The 17311-nt window shown below is 42.8% G+C and overlaps 7 protein-coding genes across 7 annotated transcripts; all 7 read right to left on the reverse strand.

Moving 5' to 3' along the window:
• Positions 1–782: 782 nt before the first annotated feature.
• On the reverse strand, positions 783–1444 carry LOC108086612. The gene is made up of 3 exons (XM_017183587.1): positions 1382–1444; positions 1000–1317; positions 783–953 (listed from the first exon to the last, which is right to left on the reverse strand). Exons 1-3 carry the CDS (start codon positions 1442–1444, stop codon positions 783–785), a joined length of 552 nt encoding a protein of 183 aa, XP_017039076.1.
• A 257-nt stretch (positions 1445–1701) lies between these two features.
• On the reverse strand, positions 1702–2339 carry LOC108086613. Its single transcript, XM_017183588.1, has 3 exons — positions 2256–2339; positions 1872–2201; positions 1702–1833 (listed from the first exon to the last, which is right to left on the reverse strand). The coding sequence occupies exons 1-3, from the start codon at positions 2337–2339 to the stop codon at positions 1702–1704; spliced, it is 546 nt and encodes a 181-aa protein (XP_017039077.1).
• A 329-nt stretch (positions 2340–2668) lies between these two features.
• LOC108086614 lies at positions 2669–3138 on the reverse strand. The gene is made up of 2 exons (XM_017183589.2): positions 2836–3138; positions 2669–2776 (listed from the first exon to the last, which is right to left on the reverse strand). The coding sequence occupies exons 1-2, from the start codon at positions 3136–3138 to the stop codon at positions 2669–2671; spliced, it is 411 nt and encodes a 136-aa protein (XP_017039078.2).
• Positions 3139–3687: 549 nt separating this feature from the next.
• LOC108086661 (endocuticle structural glycoprotein ABD-4) lies at positions 3688–4481 on the reverse strand. The gene is made up of 2 exons (XM_017183644.2): positions 4261–4481; positions 3688–4105 (listed from the first exon to the last, which is right to left on the reverse strand). Exons 1-2 carry the CDS (start codon positions 4425–4427, stop codon positions 3868–3870), a joined length of 405 nt encoding a protein of 134 aa, XP_017039133.1. The 5' UTR covers positions 4428–4481; the 3' UTR covers positions 3688–3867.
• Positions 4482–5763: 1282 nt separating this feature from the next.
• On the reverse strand, positions 5764–6349 carry LOC108086663 (endocuticle structural glycoprotein SgAbd-3). Its single transcript, XM_017183646.1, has 2 exons — positions 6181–6349; positions 5764–6123 (listed from the first exon to the last, which is right to left on the reverse strand). Exons 1-2 carry the CDS (start codon positions 6291–6293, stop codon positions 5856–5858), a joined length of 381 nt encoding a protein of 126 aa, XP_017039135.1. The 5' UTR covers positions 6294–6349; the 3' UTR covers positions 5764–5855.
• Positions 6350–7160: 811 nt separating this feature from the next.
• LOC108086765 (endocuticle structural glycoprotein ABD-4) lies at positions 7161–10310 on the reverse strand. Its single transcript, XM_017183809.1, has 3 exons — positions 10187–10310; positions 8882–9009; positions 7161–8117 (listed from the first exon to the last, which is right to left on the reverse strand). Exons 1-3 carry the CDS (start codon positions 10193–10195, stop codon positions 7850–7852), a joined length of 405 nt encoding a protein of 134 aa, XP_017039298.1. The 5' UTR covers positions 10196–10310; the 3' UTR covers positions 7161–7849.
• Positions 10311–13551: 3241 nt separating this feature from the next.
• Positions 13552–17132, reverse strand: LOC108086615. Its single transcript, XM_017183591.1, has 3 exons — positions 17123–17132; positions 16708–17067; positions 13552–16656 (listed from the first exon to the last, which is right to left on the reverse strand). The coding sequence occupies exons 1-3, from the start codon at positions 17130–17132 to the stop codon at positions 13595–13597; spliced, it is 3432 nt and encodes a 1143-aa protein (XP_017039080.1). The 3' UTR covers positions 13552–13594.
• Positions 17133–17311: the final 179 nt, after the last annotated feature.

The following is a 17311-nucleotide window of genomic DNA, read 5'->3' on the forward strand; positions in this document are numbered from 1 at the left end:
GCAAGTCAAACGAACGCCCGCCAAGCCTCAGATTGCCAATGTTGCTGCTGCTGCTGATGTTGCTGCTGCTGGTGATGTTGCTGTTGCTGCTGTTGGTGTTGCTGGTGATTCATGGCAGGTTGTGCAACTTTTTGGGATGCAGCTCCACGCACGTTCGAAATGGAAAATAAAATAAAAACGAAAGCTGGGCAAGGTTAGCTTTCGAGTGCACCACCACCATCGCAGATCCACCGAGCCACGGATCCACCATCCCACAGCCACTGGCAACTTTGCCCCACTCACACACTGACCTGTTGCCGCTGGCGCAGGGAAATTGCAGCATCTGCAAATGTCAAGCGATTTCACCCTTACATTCTTAGCATTTGCCGGCGAGCTGCTGCCGTTCTTATGAACAACATTTGACATTTCGGTTCCGTTCCGTTCGTATTTGGATTCGCTGAGAGCCAAAAGACAGCAAAAACAGCTAACAGAACCCCGCTGCTGGCCATAAATATTCAGGCTGCTGCCGCCGTGTCGGTTGTGAAATGAAATGCTTGTCGATGCGGCCAATCTTGAGCTTGACTCGTAAATAACGCTCTAGTGGCGATTTTGAGGCAATCGTCAACGGAACTTGACATAAAGATCACGTACCGGCGGGGTGACAAGTGGCCTGGCCATAAACAGTTTGATTAATTCTTAAGCGCTCCAAATTTAATCCTAATCTCTTTCCATCTCGGTTTAATCCTTGAATTCCATCTGGTAGCCGTGTATTAAATACACACATTTTATTTCGCTTTCGACAATTAAATCGTTTTTAGCTTCTTTTTGAGTGGGTCGTACAGGAATCCAGTCAGAGTGGTGTTAATCACATGCGTTTCAGCGGTTAGAAAATTCATTTCGATTTTGAAATCGGTCTCCGGCAAGAAGGCGGGTAAATTTTCGGCAATGTTAATGCTGGGATACGAGTAAACGCCCTGGAAAAAATATATGAAAATGCTTTTGGGATACAAGGATAATTACCTTGGGATGGGGACACTTAAGATTGGATGCCTGCTTGCCAAAGGCTTTGATGACGATCGTCATGAATCTGTGTCCGTGAATTCCCTTGGCAAACTGGCATACGTCCACATTTACGTCAATAACTTTTTGAAATGGCTTAGAAGGTCTTCGAGGCATAAACAGTTTGAAGGTGGCATTGTATTTGGCAATGTCCTTAATGTAGTTCAGCTCGGTGGTGATCAGGGATTTGTCGGACTCCAAGATGAAACACTTGTGTTGATCAATATACTCCGGATTGGGGGAGCAGTTAAATGTTTTCCAAACCATTTTCAAACGCGCCTTAGTGAAAGTCTGCAGAATACGCAATTAGAAGTCTGATCCGGAATAGTAAATATTAGCAAACCTTGGCTGCTTCGCTTTGGTTAACCAGAAAAATTAGCAAAAGCATCAATTGAAATTGAGCCATGATGTTGTAATTGCAGCTCGGACCAATTAATACTGTGTGGCTCGAAAGCCCACACATTGGCTATAAGTGTAAACACTCGCGGGTAATTGTTTTCATAATTATACCCCCAATAATTGATTTATATCGTGATTGCATTTTAAATGGGTTCATACGCAAATTCAGCTTAATGTTTTTATTTATGGCCGCTAAAAACGACCATTCGGTTAAAGTTGTCTATAAAATATGAAAACAAATAAAAGCAGAACCTAAATGTGTATTTATTTTTCAAGTATTTCTCCCATTACACTAACATTTAAGTACAACTGCCGTCGAGAGTAAAAGTTTACTTGGATGAAGAGCTGTGCGGTGGGCACAAACATGGGTAAAGCGTCTTCAATGCTGATGTTGTGTGCCCTGAAACGGGTATATTAGTTATTGAACTAAAGTGAAAAACGAAATTAACCTTTTGAATGGGGCATTTCCGAGGTTGATTGCTCGATTTGACGACTGCATTGAACATATTCGATACCATGGTGCCTTGAACCATGTCCGATATCACGCGACATCCGTTGAAATTAATGTCGAAGAACTTTCGAAACGTAATTGTTGATTTGAACTTGGTCGAAATATTGATATAAACCTTAATTTGCTCAAGTTCCGACAGCAGATTTAGTTCCACATTTAAAAGGGAATGTCTGCTTCCTCCGACTCTGCATTCTATTTGATCAGAAAAAGAACCATCCATCTGGCAGTCGAAACAATCCCATCTTATCCGCCTCTGCAAATATATTCGTTAATTGTTTAGCTTCTTTATTTACTAGCAATGTTTTACCTTGGCTTCTGTGTATTGGATCAGGTGGATGAGTAATAAAAGCAATAAAATCATCCGAAGGTATGTTAAACAGAGGTAGAACATTTCTGTCAGTCAGTCGTCGGCGAACTGAATTGATTTTGAAGCTATATCAATATTGAAGTAATTACTAATCGGCAACATAACTTGCACTACTTATAATTATAGCGCCCAATTGGGCTTGACAACTGTGTTAATAATTATAAATCTATCCCAGTTTTTTGATTTCGGCTTAAAGCCAGTCATTTATTAATTTGTCATTATTTTCAAAAAGGCCTGAAAGTATGCAACCCTCTCCACAAACTTATTTGAAATTCAAATCTGTTAGAAATATTTCCTCTTCCTGGCTTTTTCCTTTGCCACTTCATAAAGATGGCCGTGTAAAGTGACATTCATTAGCGGACCCACTTTGGGTATAAAAAGTCCAAGTTCACGAAAAATTCGGATTCGGTTAGCGCAGGTGGCAAACTGGCAACGGAAATGTTCTTTGACTCAAATCTTCCCTGCAAGAAGATTCTTAGAATATTTTCTTGAAAAGGATGTTCATACAATCGGTACTTACCTTTTGAAAAGGACACTTCCAAGCCTTAATGTTACTGTTCCTGGACAAACTGTTGACCAAAAGGTCGATCAGTATCTTCCGCTTGCGTTCACGCAAAACTTTGCACACATCAAAGATGATGTCGAATATCTGGGTTTTGACTTTCCTGGCATTCGGAATAGAGACCCTCAACGATCCACTCAAGACGCTCAACTTCTGTACAATATTCACAGATGCTTCCACGTCCCTGTTTCTGGGCGTTACGATCTTGCAGCTCAGGTCGGCAAAGTAGTTTGGATTGCCCACGCAGTCCACTTGTTTCATTTCGACAATGTATCCCAAGTTCTATAGAAAAGAAGAGATGTGGTTTCTTATAGTTCTGTGTGTAGCAACTATCCTACCGGAAGTAGTTTGGCTGTATCCACAGGACTTAGTCGCAGAAGACTGCCAAAAACAATGACGAAGCTCCAGACTAATTTCAACATTCCGGTGGCTCAATGATCGATCAACTGATCCCACGATTGGCCCACATTAGCCATTGATGAAGTGGCTCAATCCACACCTAATGGCAATTTAATCATGGGCATTATAGAGTAATTAAACATCTGAGACTTCTGGTATGCCCCATTGAGTCTGGCCAAAACACGATACCCAATTCCTATCCATATCCATTTCAGCATCAATGTCATTCGGTGCTGAGGGCTTTTACCACCGGAGCGCCAGTGTAAACAAATCTGGCAGTTGGCTCATGACCACCACACCATCCCATCTCATCTCCACTTGGCTATCATCAGTGTTAACCGCAAGCGTGAAGGGCAATTCGGTAATGTAATGTTATAGGCCACGCGAGGCTGAGAAGTAACTTCACTTCAGTTGTCGTTTTCATTATCGTTTCCAATATTTATTTCTCTCTTTGCAGGCGATTCGGTGTGTGTGTGTTTGCTTAAGACTAACTACGGAATGTAGACACTTCAATTTCGTATGGCATTCAGGCAGTGCATAATACTTTCAAGCGAAATATTATCGGGAGCTGGGGGCTAATGGATGGTAAAACTATTGTGGTGCCACGGGCAGATGGTCTCCCTCCGGCTGGAATCCATTCTCGTCGGCCACGTAGCGCAGCGTGATGAGGTTGCCATCGGGATCGCTGTAGCTGTAGGATCCAGTCTGGACCAGGACCAGCTCCTCGTGCTCGTCAATAACCTGGCCATCGGAGGTCTCCGTCTTGGGAACGATGATCTTCTTCAGGTAGCCGATGTTCTCCACGCGTATTCCGTTGGAGGTCTCGTAGCTAAAAAGGAAGTACAGTCAAGGTTCATTCAAAGGTTCATTCAAAGGTTCATTCATAGGTTCATTCATAGGTTCATTCGTAGGTTCATTCATAGGTTCATGCATAGGTTCATTCACAGGTTTATTCACATAGGAATCATCTTATTATTAGCTCACCTGCTGTTGAAGCTTCCATCGGCATTGTTCACGTTATCCTGCTTCACAATGGTGGCCGGTGTGGTGGTGCTGGTGGGAGCTGTAGCTCCAGCCCGCAGATCCTGTGGCCTGGCCAGGACATAGCTGAGCAGCATGGCGGAGCAGACGAGGAAGATGAACTTGTACATGTCGGTAGAGAGGGTGTATATATCCTTGGACTTGGTCTTAAGTGTGGGCGGTATCCAGCGAACGACTGTTGGCTGGCCGAACGAAAGCCCTGCTTTTTATACTCTCGACTTCTTGGCTTCGGCTGCTTACGATTGCCATTACGATGGGCGCACTAGATAAGCGGCGAAGTACTCGCAGAAATTACGAGCGGGCGCTCTGCTCCGGGGTTTTTTGCCACTTTTTTTTCGGAATTCGGTTTCGGTTTTATTGCCCCGCGATGATGAGTAAACATAACATCAGATCGCACCGCCAAAAGAGATGAAGATGGAGCGACGATGTCAACAGGTGACAGTTCTCTGTCTCCGTTTCTGTCCTCCGATGCCCCTTCCACATATCGCAGATCTTGACAGGCTACGTGATTTGGCTGAGGAGAATATAACTCTTCTGGGAGTCGCCTCTTCGGTTAGTTCCGTTGACTGCGAACTCAGTTCCTGGCGATTCCGTTAAGGATTTGAGTTGAGGGAGTGCTGGCACTCTCGCAGAATTCTTCACATAAGTTCCCAAAATGTTTCCATAAGTCATAATAAACCCTGATTTTATATTCCAATCACGTTTCAATTAGGGAATATTTGCTGGTCGAAAAGCTAACGGTGAATGGTGGAGACAAACGACAAAGCCATAAAAAATGTAGAGTATTGTTGGCCATAAATCGAATTGATAACACTGCCAACTTATACCCATATAATGGCTATATGCTGCGAATATTAACCACAATTGTGTCATAGAAGCTAGATGTCGGAATAATAGAACATAATGGAACTGAATGGTCAATGAACTGCGTTTGGTAGAAACAAAAGAGCCAAGCGACAAAAATTCTAAATCACCTGCGATACATATCTGATTAATTCTTGAGCCAGAGAAATGCTTCTCAGCCTTTTCCCAGAATCGCTGACGTTCTCTACAGGTTTGTTCTTAAAATTAACATATTATTGTAAATTGAAACGCGGGAAACAAAATCGAATCACACTTTCAGTTTCTGTTTGGCTTACATAATTCCTATTGATTTTAGTCGATTTCGGAGTTCTAATGCTGCTGCTCAAATCTCACTCAAACTGATTGCGGATTCGGCCTTGGTAATTTTGCCACTCTGCTTGGACTTCAATTGCTTATTTAACAATTTAGCTTTCAATTAGTAATTGTTTAGCGAGATGGCCAGCAGAGCCAAAAACTGCTAAGTAAGGCAAATTTAACACACATTTTGGCACACAACGTGCAGTGGCTCTTCAAAGAGGGGATTTCATACAGCGATTCAACCCTAGGTAAAGTAAGTTATTTGATCATTTTGCTTCCGGTTAGCCAATATCTTCTTCATTGTTGATTTTAAATATTGTTTTAATGTCTCAGTTCTTTTGTTTCCAATCACATTTTGCTTAGTTCCGCTAGGCAGTTTAGTTCTTCTTCTCGGGAGTCTGGTAGGGATGCAGGCGGATGTACTCCAGAGCCTTCAGAACGGACTCGGGAGTGGGTGGTGGAGTGGGCAGGTGGTCGCCCACCGCCTGGAATCCGTTCTCATCGGCAGTGTAGGACACCACATAGGTCTTGCCATCGTCGGCCACGAAGGAGTACTTTCCATTGACCGCCTCGCCGTTGTGATCGGCATTCACCGACTTCAGAACTCCATCCTGAGTGGCCTTTGAGCCATCCTTGAGTTCATAACTGGGTGATCGCAGATCGTTAGTATCCATATAGCTTCTATTGGGTTGATAGACTCACTGGTAATGGTATTTGCCATTGAACTCCACATTGGACTCCTGGGAAATCGGGTCGTCGTTCTCCGTCGCCGAAACAGCAACCACGAAAAGGGCAATCAGCAGAAGGAACTTCATCTCGGGATCTCTATTTCACTCTGTCAATATCTATTAATACAATCCAAGCTGGTGTCTCGAGGCGACTGGCGATCCCCATCCGTAAACAAAGACTCTTATATAGGCAACGAAACTAGCTGGCCAGAAACCACGATAAAATTCCTGTACTAAAATATTTAACATGAAATTAAAATGTGGCCAATAAATATTATTGAACTTGTTTCACCACCGTGTGTTCCGTTTGTCGCTGGCCTTTCGAAAATGGGTGTGAAATTTGGTGCAGACGACTTCGACGTCGATGTCGATGTCGACGCTGCCTCCACGTTGTTTTTCAAATAAAATAAATAAATAATAATAATGCTGTGCCATCTTCTATGGGCACTACTCATCGGCGTCACTCCGATTCTGGTTCTCGGCGATTTGGTCGAACCAACGTGACAACATTTTTGCCAGCCTGCGTCTGATCACTTTGCATAAAATGAATCTATCAAATCTCGCCTTGAAGTGCAAAACAGATAGGAACCATAAAAAAACGGACGTTATTTTTGGACAGAATCTATGAATAAACTGCGAGTCAATTTTCCAAGCCAATTCCCATGTAAAGTATATCCCCAATGCAACTGGCCAACGAACCAGTTGTGTGCATAATTTTTGTCAGCTTTTGTCATCGCGGTTATTTGGGGAATGGTGAGTCTAGATTTATGATCACGACAGAAGCTCGGAACATCGGCTGGAAATACGATCCGTGTCAGTGGGAGTGGAATTCTGAAAAGCTCCAAAGATGCTTTAAAACCAGATATTGGCTATTGAGACTTTCGACTAATAAGGAGTTTTTGAGGTCATTCGGTTCCCCTTTTTAGGCTTGACCAATTTAATCACTTGATTTGCTTACTTTTCGAAAGAATCTTTAATTCTTTATTTGCAGCTAATGCTAAAGAATATCTTCATAGTTCTTCACAAGTGTTTACATAAGTTTCGAGGCGACTGAGATTGAGAAATCCCCGTCGACCTCTTTGCTTAGACTACGTGTAAATGTATCTAATTTACAGACTATTTACACAAAGTATTGAAAATATTCCTGTATATATTATTTAAGTAATTTCTTGTTTGTTTGTTCATTTTTTTTACATTTTCTTTGTTGATTTCATTGATAAATCGACGATATCACATGAGTCCGAAAATGGCAAAGTTCCGGCGACTAAAAGATCTGAAGAAGTTCGCGAAGAATACATAGAGTTTTGGCGGAAGAAAGCAAGAAATTAGACTGGTTTGTTATCTGTATCATCGTGTTGTCATGTGTGGTGTGATGTTGTCCCTCAAATCCGTTTGAGTTTGTGTGTTCTTCAGTCAGTGGATTTGGCCGACCTTTGACCACCTCCTACGTGGAGAGAGGAGGAGGAGGAGGAGGCTCCAGCCCTTGGCTTGTGTCTTATGTGTGATTGTCTAGGGATCGGGATCGGGATCGGGATAGGATATTTGCAGCAATCAACTTGTAGCAACAGCGCAGCATCTACACATCAGAATCGAATCGAGGTTGGTCAGAGTCGTTGGTCAAAATCAGGGGTGATCCTCTCTGCTTAACGACGCTTCGCTGGGGGAAGGCTCAGCAGGTAGTCGAGGGCCTTCTGGATCGCTGGTGGAATCGGAGGAGGAGTGGGCAGATGGTCGCCCTGCGGCTGGAAACCGTTCTCGTCGTCGGCGGAGTAGTTCAGGGTGATCAGGTTGCCCTCGGGCGAGGTGTACGACACGGATCCCCTGGCGATGATCACGTCACTGGTGTCCGCGGAGGTGGCCTTCTTCAGGGTTCCGGTCTCCTCAGCCTTGATGCCATTGGCCGTCTCGTATCTGCAAGTACCAATCAATCAAAACAGTCAAGCGATGGGTTTAACCAAGTTAACCTTCAAAACTTGCAAATATATATATCCAAATGCCTACGATTTTGTTCAGTCAGCTTGTTTTCATGCGTCACCCAAATGGCGCCAAGCAAATCAAATTAAAATTCAATCAACAGTTTAACTTTTAGCATTTCTGTGCAGACTTCTATTTAAATATGGTTCATTAATCCATATTTCGTTAGCTTTATTAGCATATTCATCTTGGTTTTCTATGGATAGCTGGTTTTTGAGATATGGGTCGAGGGAAAGTGGTGATGGGGGATAACTATCAGATTTAGTTAAGCCAAACTGATGGTTTTTTAAATTTTGAAGAGTGATTCTAGGGCTTAAAAGTTTATGGCTTAGGCCTTAAAGTATGCTTTACTGATTCACTTTTTAATAACAGAAAAATGTTATTGGTTATAAAACTAAAGACTTTTAAAAACTACAATGAGTTTCGGAGCCATGAGAAAATTAAAGGTTGAAGTTCAATTATCGTGTAAGGCTAATGAGCTAATTAACACGTATTTTAATGGCTTGTTAATAACAATTGTTAATACCACAGGTCAGAGTTACATTTAAAGCTGATTGAGATGCCACATTTAAGAGCCGTACGCTTTAATGATTTTTGTTTGCAATTACTATGGTTTGTTTTGATGCTTTGCCATTTCAAAATAAGTTTAATAGGGCAATCATTATCTCATTGATTTGAATAAATATCTTTACTTTACTTACGCATAATTGTAGGATCCATCTGGCTCGATGTTCGACTCCTGACTGATGATGGCAATGGGCTCGTCCGCCTTCTGGGGGGCAGCCTGGGAGCAGCTCATCAAGGCGGCGACCAGCAGACAGAGTGCAAACTGTCGAAGGGAAAACGAAACGAAATGGAGAGTTCCGCAATGTTAACCGAGCTAATAAACATCTTGAGATCGTGGCCGATGCTCTACGGCTACGTGAATTATGCAACCTCCCCGAGCGCCGAGATTTATTGCCTTTGCTATTTCATTTGCCTATTTGCCGTTCTCACATACCGAGCTTTTTAGACACCTTTTGAGGTCGGCAAATAGATGCCAATTAAATATTTTCCACATTTCCACACACACACACACACACACGTACTAGATCTTGACTGACTCAATTAACTTGTAGACAAAAGAGCATGAAAATCGCGGGGCGTGGTCTTCTGTCCCATCAGCGGTGTCTTCAGTTTTCATTTTGGTCTTTTTCTGGTAACCCAGAGTTCAGCACGAGATCGACTCTTGGGCAATTGTCGCTGAACTGAACTTAAGCGGTCTGAATGGGTTTCATTTTCCACTTGGGACTCCAATTTCGTGCCTGAACTTTTCAGACCGATGGACAGCTGCCAGGTGTTGGTCCGCCGGTCTGACTCTGACCTTTGCGTGGCGAGCACGCTGCATCTGAATCCGAATCCGAATCCGAATTCCCGAGTCCGAGAATCCGAGTCCGTTAATTGCCTTTGGCTTTTAAGCCATTCAAATGGCAAGACGTGTCTGCCCCCGTTGGCAATATAGCATATGGCATGCTATAGCTTTTGCCCCCGCCTTTAGTGTTTTGCGGTCTTGGTAATTGCGGAAGAAATACCCCGAAACAAAAACTCCAAAGGGTCGAGTTTTTTGTGTGTGCCGTAATAAATGTTTCAAAAGTTATGGGCTCACCTTAGGCGATTGATTTACGAGGGTTTTTACTGCCCCAGCACGTCTGCGATATTTGTGGCAATATGCGATGAAGAGGTGGAATGCCACAGCATACTGACACATTTGTGAAAATAACTAATTTTGAACAATTTTGAGTATCCTTTTAAAGACTTGATGTGAGAATGGTGTGTTCATCAAAACTTATAAACTAAGGCAGTTACATCCTTAAAGTATTGCTCCGCAATGCAATTTTAAAAATGTCATCCCCACAATATACTTTATATTAAATTGTTGGATATCAGCAGTTTCACTTAGTTACACACTTTTTTCTTTAAGTAATCCTTTTTCTTAAATTTTTGGGATACCATCTCTACCCACTTACGTTCTTCATCTTGTTTGAAGCTCAGAAGTGTAATCCAAAGGTAGTATTATCCTTTCGACTGGGGCCTCAGTTCACAGCAGTTGTTAATTGAACGAACGTTTTTATTTAATGATGCCCAATGCCGGCAGGTGAGTCTATTTATACGAAAATTGCACTGGCGAGGCTGCAAACAATTCAGTTTCAGTTGGCAAAGCGTCGCACACACATAGCCAAGATGCAAAGCCGCGACACGAGTACGGCCAAAACCAACAACACACAACGAACAACTAACAACCAACAACTAAGTACTAACCCGGCCAGTTGGGGGTTAGGGGGATGGGTGGGTGGCTGTCGAGGTGGCTGGCTAAAGAGAGAAGAAAAACTAAACTAAAGATTCAACGCCTATGTCGCAGTCGCAGTCGCCGTCGACGTCAGCGTTTCCAAAGAGCAGCAGAATTGCGGAGGCTCAGCTGTTCTGGGCTGGAAATAAAGAACTAACTTTGTACTAAGTACACTTAATTTATGCAATTGTTTCAGGTTTTTTTTACGGAGCGTCTATATACATTTAAATCTATTGCTTGGTAATTGCATCAGCCGGCGGAAATAGGTACACAAGAATAAAATCGTTAAGAATAGACACGTGATGATGAAGTTCCCCTGGTGAAACTCTGTAATCTAAAAACTTAATTAATATAACAAAAATGTCCCATTTTGGAAATATAAAATAAATACAAAAGGTTACCAGATTATAAATTAATTAGCATATAAATACATACATGGTTGGAAATAAATATATAAACTTAAGTGTAAAATAAATAAATAAATTAAACCTTAATTGTACAATTTTGACAAAGAAATGTTAACTACTAAGCTTTATTTCTAAGTGTAGTCACCCAGCAAGCGACGAATGAAGATCGGTCGAGAGATACGCCCCTAGCTAAATGATAATGATAATAAAGATACCGATCTCGGCCGCCGGCGTTGCCACCTGACTCGAAATGGGGCAGACCCATTGCTTTTTGGGGGTGAACCATTGCATTTAAATGCGCTGCTTTAATCGGGCACCGCAATCAAAGTCAGGCAGCCGTCGGAGCGGCGTTACTGGGTATCCGATCCGAGCCCAAAACCAAATCCAAAACCAAATCCGAATCCAAGCCAGAGCCCAAGCCCAAGTTCCAATCGCAAGCCCCAAAAACCCATGGGCAGACCTCAAACTGAAGCCGTGCACGGGGTCAAAATGCCAGAAATTGCTAAACGCCAAGTTGGCTCTCCGTTTTTTGTTGTTTTTATTGTTGTTGTCGTCGCTGCCAAAGTGTAGGCGCGTCTAATGAATAGCTTTGGGCCAGCAGATGGGGCCAGACTTAGAGACTTTAGCTCCGGCTAGAAACCCCATCTCCACATCTCGGCATCTCCAGTGCCCCGGGTCTCTTTTGACTGCAACTCCGACACAGACGGCGACAGAATTTCGTGACAAGATTGTCCCAAAGATTGTGGCCGCGTTGTATTGTTTTTGTCTTTGGCAAGAAAAAACAAAAAGATCGACAAGAAGAAAAGCCATACAGTACGGGTACATATACCAATGCGATTGCCGAACTTAGGTTTTTTGGGGCCTCAACTGAACAAGTTAAAGGCGAAGTCGAAGTCGATGTCTGTGACCATTGCCTCTGCTGATTATTATTATTCCCTCGCGCAATAATTATAAAGACATTCGGAATTAAATTTAATATTTATTGTACTACTTTTAAATGGGCTGGCTTCCACTTAATTCGCTGTCTGGCTACCGAGATTTATGATCTCGGCTGAGCATTTCCCATCTGGGCTTGTTATTAGGCGCAGAACCTTGAAAACTTACGCATGACTTCTGCGGTTATTATGGGTCTTACGATCCGAAGAACCCACCAAATGTCAGCTGTCTGGTTATATGGCTATATGGCCATATTCTGGTTGCCCAACCTGTTCTCGCCCGCTGTCCACTTTGAAGGTCGCGGCGCGTTCTTTACGGCATACAACGTAATTTGTTTTAAAGACGTTTTGAGTGGTGTCTGCAATTTGATACCCATCAGGAAAACGGGTATGATGGCCGTATTGAGCTGACCACTTTTGCCCACGGTTTTATGGTGCAGTTTTCACCGCTGAATAATGAGTTGTGCAATGTTTTCGGTAGGCTTTATAATCAAATTTATTACTGAAATAAAATTGATTAAATGAAGATGTTTTAAAGAAGCTACTAATTTTAAATAAAAAGGCATAGGTAGAAATATGTATTTCTGTAGAGTTCTCTTAGAGTTTTTTGCTGGCTGCTCTTAAAACGATTTCTAAATTATACTACCATTGCAAAAAGCAATGGGATGTTTTTTAAAGTCTACTCGTTATTGGTTTCACAATCTCTAGCCAAAGTTCAAGAGATCTCAGTGACACCAAGATGGCTTTAAGCTCTTAAGATCCTAAGAAAACAAAATCCTTTCGAGCTCAAGATCAAATGTTAATAGCCAAAAGCCAACTCCCCAGAAGCCAGATCTTTGGAGTGGCGTCTCCGTAAGTCGGTTGTCCGCATTGATTTGGCTGTTGCGTAAGAAGCTGGAGCCGCCTTTTGGCCAACTTGCAACCCGGTCTGCGGTCCAGTCCGGCATACTTTGCACCGGCTAATGCTAATGTCAATGCAGGCATAAATAAATAATTGCGCACCGCAGCAGAAGCCACCAATGGCGAACCAGTTGTCGCGGTTAAATGTCAGTGGTTCTGGTCATGTCGCGATCCCAGCTACTGCAATTTGGTGGAAACTGTGGCTCGGAGTGCGGATCACCAGCTGGCATGAGGTGCCCATTTCATGGTCAAGGAAGGCCAACTCCGCTCTGCTTTCGCGGACAGAACTGGTTCGAGTGGTCAGGAAGGCGCACTCTTAACTGGAGCACACTTGATCTAGCCGTGAATAAACGCCTGACCTTAAGCTTACACTAATGCTAATCCGTCTGGGTATCCGAGTGTCTTGGGCTCAGCGTTTTAATGTGATTTATGCAAATTGGCAGACAACTTAAATGGCAGAGGGATCGATCTGCAGCACGTGGGCGTCGTTGATTACGGCTCACGGCTAATTAATGCAAATCGCGGCCAAGACATTTGATTCGCGGGAGTGGGTCTTCGGTAACTCGGTAACTCCCCCCATTTGAGAATTCGTCACGCCAATGTTCTGACATCAAGCTAAACCCCCATCTTTACCTTTATTGCCAGGTGATTACAAGCATTTCTCAGTTTTTTCCCATGGCTTTAATTTGCGATCGATCACACACTTTGCAATGTTTATAATTAAGAGAACATATTGAGTTATATTATTTATTTTATATTGATTTTGTTAACGATTATATTCTTGCCGCTTCTTCAGCTTTATAGTTTTTATATAAACAGCAGATTGATTATAAAAATTGAAACCATCTAACCCCATTTCCAGCTCACCAAAACGAACATCACATAAATAACAATTTCCAGGGAACAGCAAATCATGGTTATTACCACCACGTCTTTGTAGGACAAAAAACTGCCGCGGATTCTTTGTAAACTAATGGTTGTAGTCGGCTTATAGTGCAGGGCGCATACCGTGAAGGTAACCAACAGCTTGCAGACGAAAATGCAAACACGTTTGGCTCGGGAAATTCTGCTAAAATGAGGCGACTCCCTCCACTTTCCCGAGACGGGCTGCCACAGAGCCCAGTTGATCCAGAGCATCTCGAAGCTGATCTTGAATCGACTGCTCCAACTGTCCAATAATCGCTGTTCCCCATACCCATATATGAAATCCGATGCCAATGCCAAGTTTTTCTGCTTTACCCATTTCCGAGCCATGAAGACCTGCGTCTTTCGGACCTGAACATCGCTCACTTCCACTCGGCGAAGAAACCAACTGGGGAATCTTCCCGCGTTGTTGTGGTAAATCAAGACTCTAGTCGGTATGCGGATGTCCCGTGTTCGGATCCAAAGATAAACCATGGTATTTTCCTTTAGAAATGTGTGCCCCGGGTCCTGGAAAACATTGATTTTCCTTTCCTTCTTAAACTGGTCATACAAAACCACTGTTAACGACGCCGAGGTTCCGGCGTTCAAGCGACCTCCCGTTCGCAAGGATATTATGATGTCATGTGGCTCCCCCGAAGATTGGTCCCCCGCTTCGAAGCCCGGAAACCGAATGGTCTTGCTGGGCAGACTGTTCCGGTACTTCCACAGCCAAAGTATCCACAGCACAATGAGGGGAAAGAGGATGGCGTAGAACAAAACGATATGGAAGTTGATCCGTGCCTCCTCGTAAGCAGCAACCGGAACCTCGATGGCGGGCACATAGTGCACGTAGTTGGTATAGGTTCCGAGGACGGTGCAAGTGCAGCCAATTGCGTGCTTGACACTGAGGGTCATCGTGGGATGGCAGCCGGTGTGCAGCCACTTCTGCTCACCCGGATGCGAAGTGTACGACCAGACGTTGCAGCTTCGAATTTGAAAGGCAAAGGCGAACTCCGCCGGTCCATCGGCAATCGGAGTCTTGGGACTTTTCCTAATCGGATAATCAGCAAAGACTCGCAGTGCAATATACACCCGGATTGCATATTGACAGTTGTTCCGCAAGAGCAGTGTTTTATTGTCCGTTGATGCAGGAACCGTGCACTTCGATGCGGAAATTTCGCTCATCAAAGGCTTTTCATGGGTTTTCAGAAGTACTTGCAGCTTGTGGGTGGCTTTCGTGAAGTGAACAGCCAACAATGTCGTCTGCGTTAGCAATACGCGGTACATACGAACTTTCCGGTAAGTTGTAAGTGTTCCCTTGGCCATTGTATTAACGTATACGCCCGATTGCTTAATGAAATCCGACTGATCTTCTGCAGGTTGCATATGACTATGAATATGGAAATGTCCGGAGTGAAATGTTTTATAGCGGATTTTACTATGCTTCAACGCAAAGTGCGTAGTGATGTTATCTTCTCTTTCGAAGACACGCACAGAAAGTAGACGCGAACTTGGTTTCTTCTCGATCGGATACCACCAATGCAAGTCTCGCTGAAAGGATAGTATCCTAAAGCAGGCTTTGCTGGGATCTGTTCCCAGAACATCCTTAAATACGGCTGGCGTAATCAAAACAATGTGGATTTCATCCCGTGTGAAAATCTTGATCATTTTGCTGGGAATTGTATCGTAGCATTTATGTTCCAGTGCCAATTGGTGTTTCCCCCGTTTTCTTACTTCCCGAAGATTTGATTGGTAGATATTATTGCGAGGACTCTTTAGGTTTTGATGTAGACGAAACGATTCCCAAGTGCAGTTAAGCCAGAACTTCCATTCATCTTCGTATTCGTACTCTTGAATTTTAGAGAACAATTTTTCAAAAAGCGGTTTCTTCAATTTTCCCTTTAGGAACGCTTGATAGTACTGATCATAAATTGGCCATGGTGGCGGCGAAAACTTTTTACACAAACTTTCCATAACATTCAAGATCTCTAAACAGTCGAGAGTGATTTTGATAAAATGTTCTGTTGTGAGGTAAGACACGTTATTGTTCAGGTATATTTCCTCAAAATTATCATTTATTTTGCGAACCAATATTGTTAGTATCGCTTTGGTTTTTGGATCTGCAAGATGTAGACGATGCGCTAAGGTTAGGGTAAGATTTGCTAATCTTGCGAGGGAGCTCCACGATTCAGGTTGGATGGAAGAAAAATTTCCCAAAAGCAAGTTTCGAGATTCCTTAATATGTGAATGAGTTGCAATAGATTGTAAACCTTGTAAATACCGATGCAATAGACCTTCTTCCAAAAAGTATAGCATGTTTAATGGCCAAATTGGAATATTATTGTTGGGAGTCACCTTTACCTTCAACCAAACTGTCTGGCAAACCCAAAAAACATCGCACACGAGCACTTTTATGAAATTAATAATCGGCAGAAAAACTTCACAATTGCAATCCATACAGCTTTTGATAAGAATTGATCCGGCATACAAAAAATACTCAATAGGATTGTTCATAGAAACGAAGTTTCGGCAACAGGGATAAAATGCCGTGACTGCCTCTTGTCCTTCTTTTGGATATATCGAACATGTTCCTCCAACTGGCCCCCTATTTTTAATCAGGGTCTTATAATTTCGCCCATATCTTCCATCTGCCGATGAAGCAAGAAGCTTAATTTGGGTCACATTGGATGCCGTTCTTATACGCATTACTAACTCATCAGATGTGAGTACTAGCTGGCCATCGATATACCATTTGTATCTCAACTTTTCATTTCTGCAATTCGTGCATTTCGACTTCAGATGAACCTTCGAATTAGTGGTAAAGTAATCCCTTTGGCAGTTTCGAATACATTCTATCGTTAATTGTAGAATGTTATAGCTGATCATGGTAACAACTTGCACTTTTTTCGATGAAACATTGGGATCAGTATCTCTAGTCACTTGCAAATGGAATTGATATCTGCAGCCATTTTTGAAAGAATTGGCGGGAATAGAAAACACAGCAACTATAAGAAAAGTATAATCGTATTTAACACGCTTATGTTAAATTATCTCACCAGACGATATATTTGGATGGCAAAATGGATTTCGACTGTCGTCAAGGGAATAGCAGTTCCAGTAATAGGCTGAAAATTGAACTTCCTCTTTTCGTTTAGATAAATCGTAGCTCAAGGAGCCGTCTATCCAAAGTTCCTTACTCAGTAGGACTTGCCTGTTTTCCCCACCACGAATTACGGCTTCCACCTGACCCAAAATTATTTGTAAATAGCATCGAGCTGAGAAATGCAAACCTTCAACATTCGATTCTACTTGTAAAACATACAAATTTCGCCACAGTTCATAAGAAGTAGAAAACCGCAACGTAAAAGGTCGAATATTTAGTTTAAGACTATCTGAGGAATACGATGCAAACTGTGCTGTGGAAATGATGGATAGAAAAGGTGATTTAGTCGAATGGCACACTCACTTAACCCAATCGCATCTCCTAGAGTCCATTTATAGTTGGCACTGATTGTAAGATTGCAAGTTTCCAGAAATGCAGCCTTGATATTAAAACCACGGGTTATTGGTATTTTCTTCGGCGACCTGGGATCTGAACACTTTAGCATTGCCAGTTGCGGGGAACAAGTGCGGGGAAAATATACTTGAATAGGAACGATT

Source organism: Drosophila ficusphila, unplaced genomic scaffold, assembly GCF_018152265.1.
Source record: "Drosophila ficusphila isolate 14025-0441.05 unplaced genomic scaffold, ASM1815226v1 contig_414, whole genome shotgun sequence".
NCBI classification, from domain to species: domain Eukaryota; kingdom Metazoa; phylum Arthropoda; class Insecta; order Diptera; family Drosophilidae; genus Drosophila; species Drosophila ficusphila.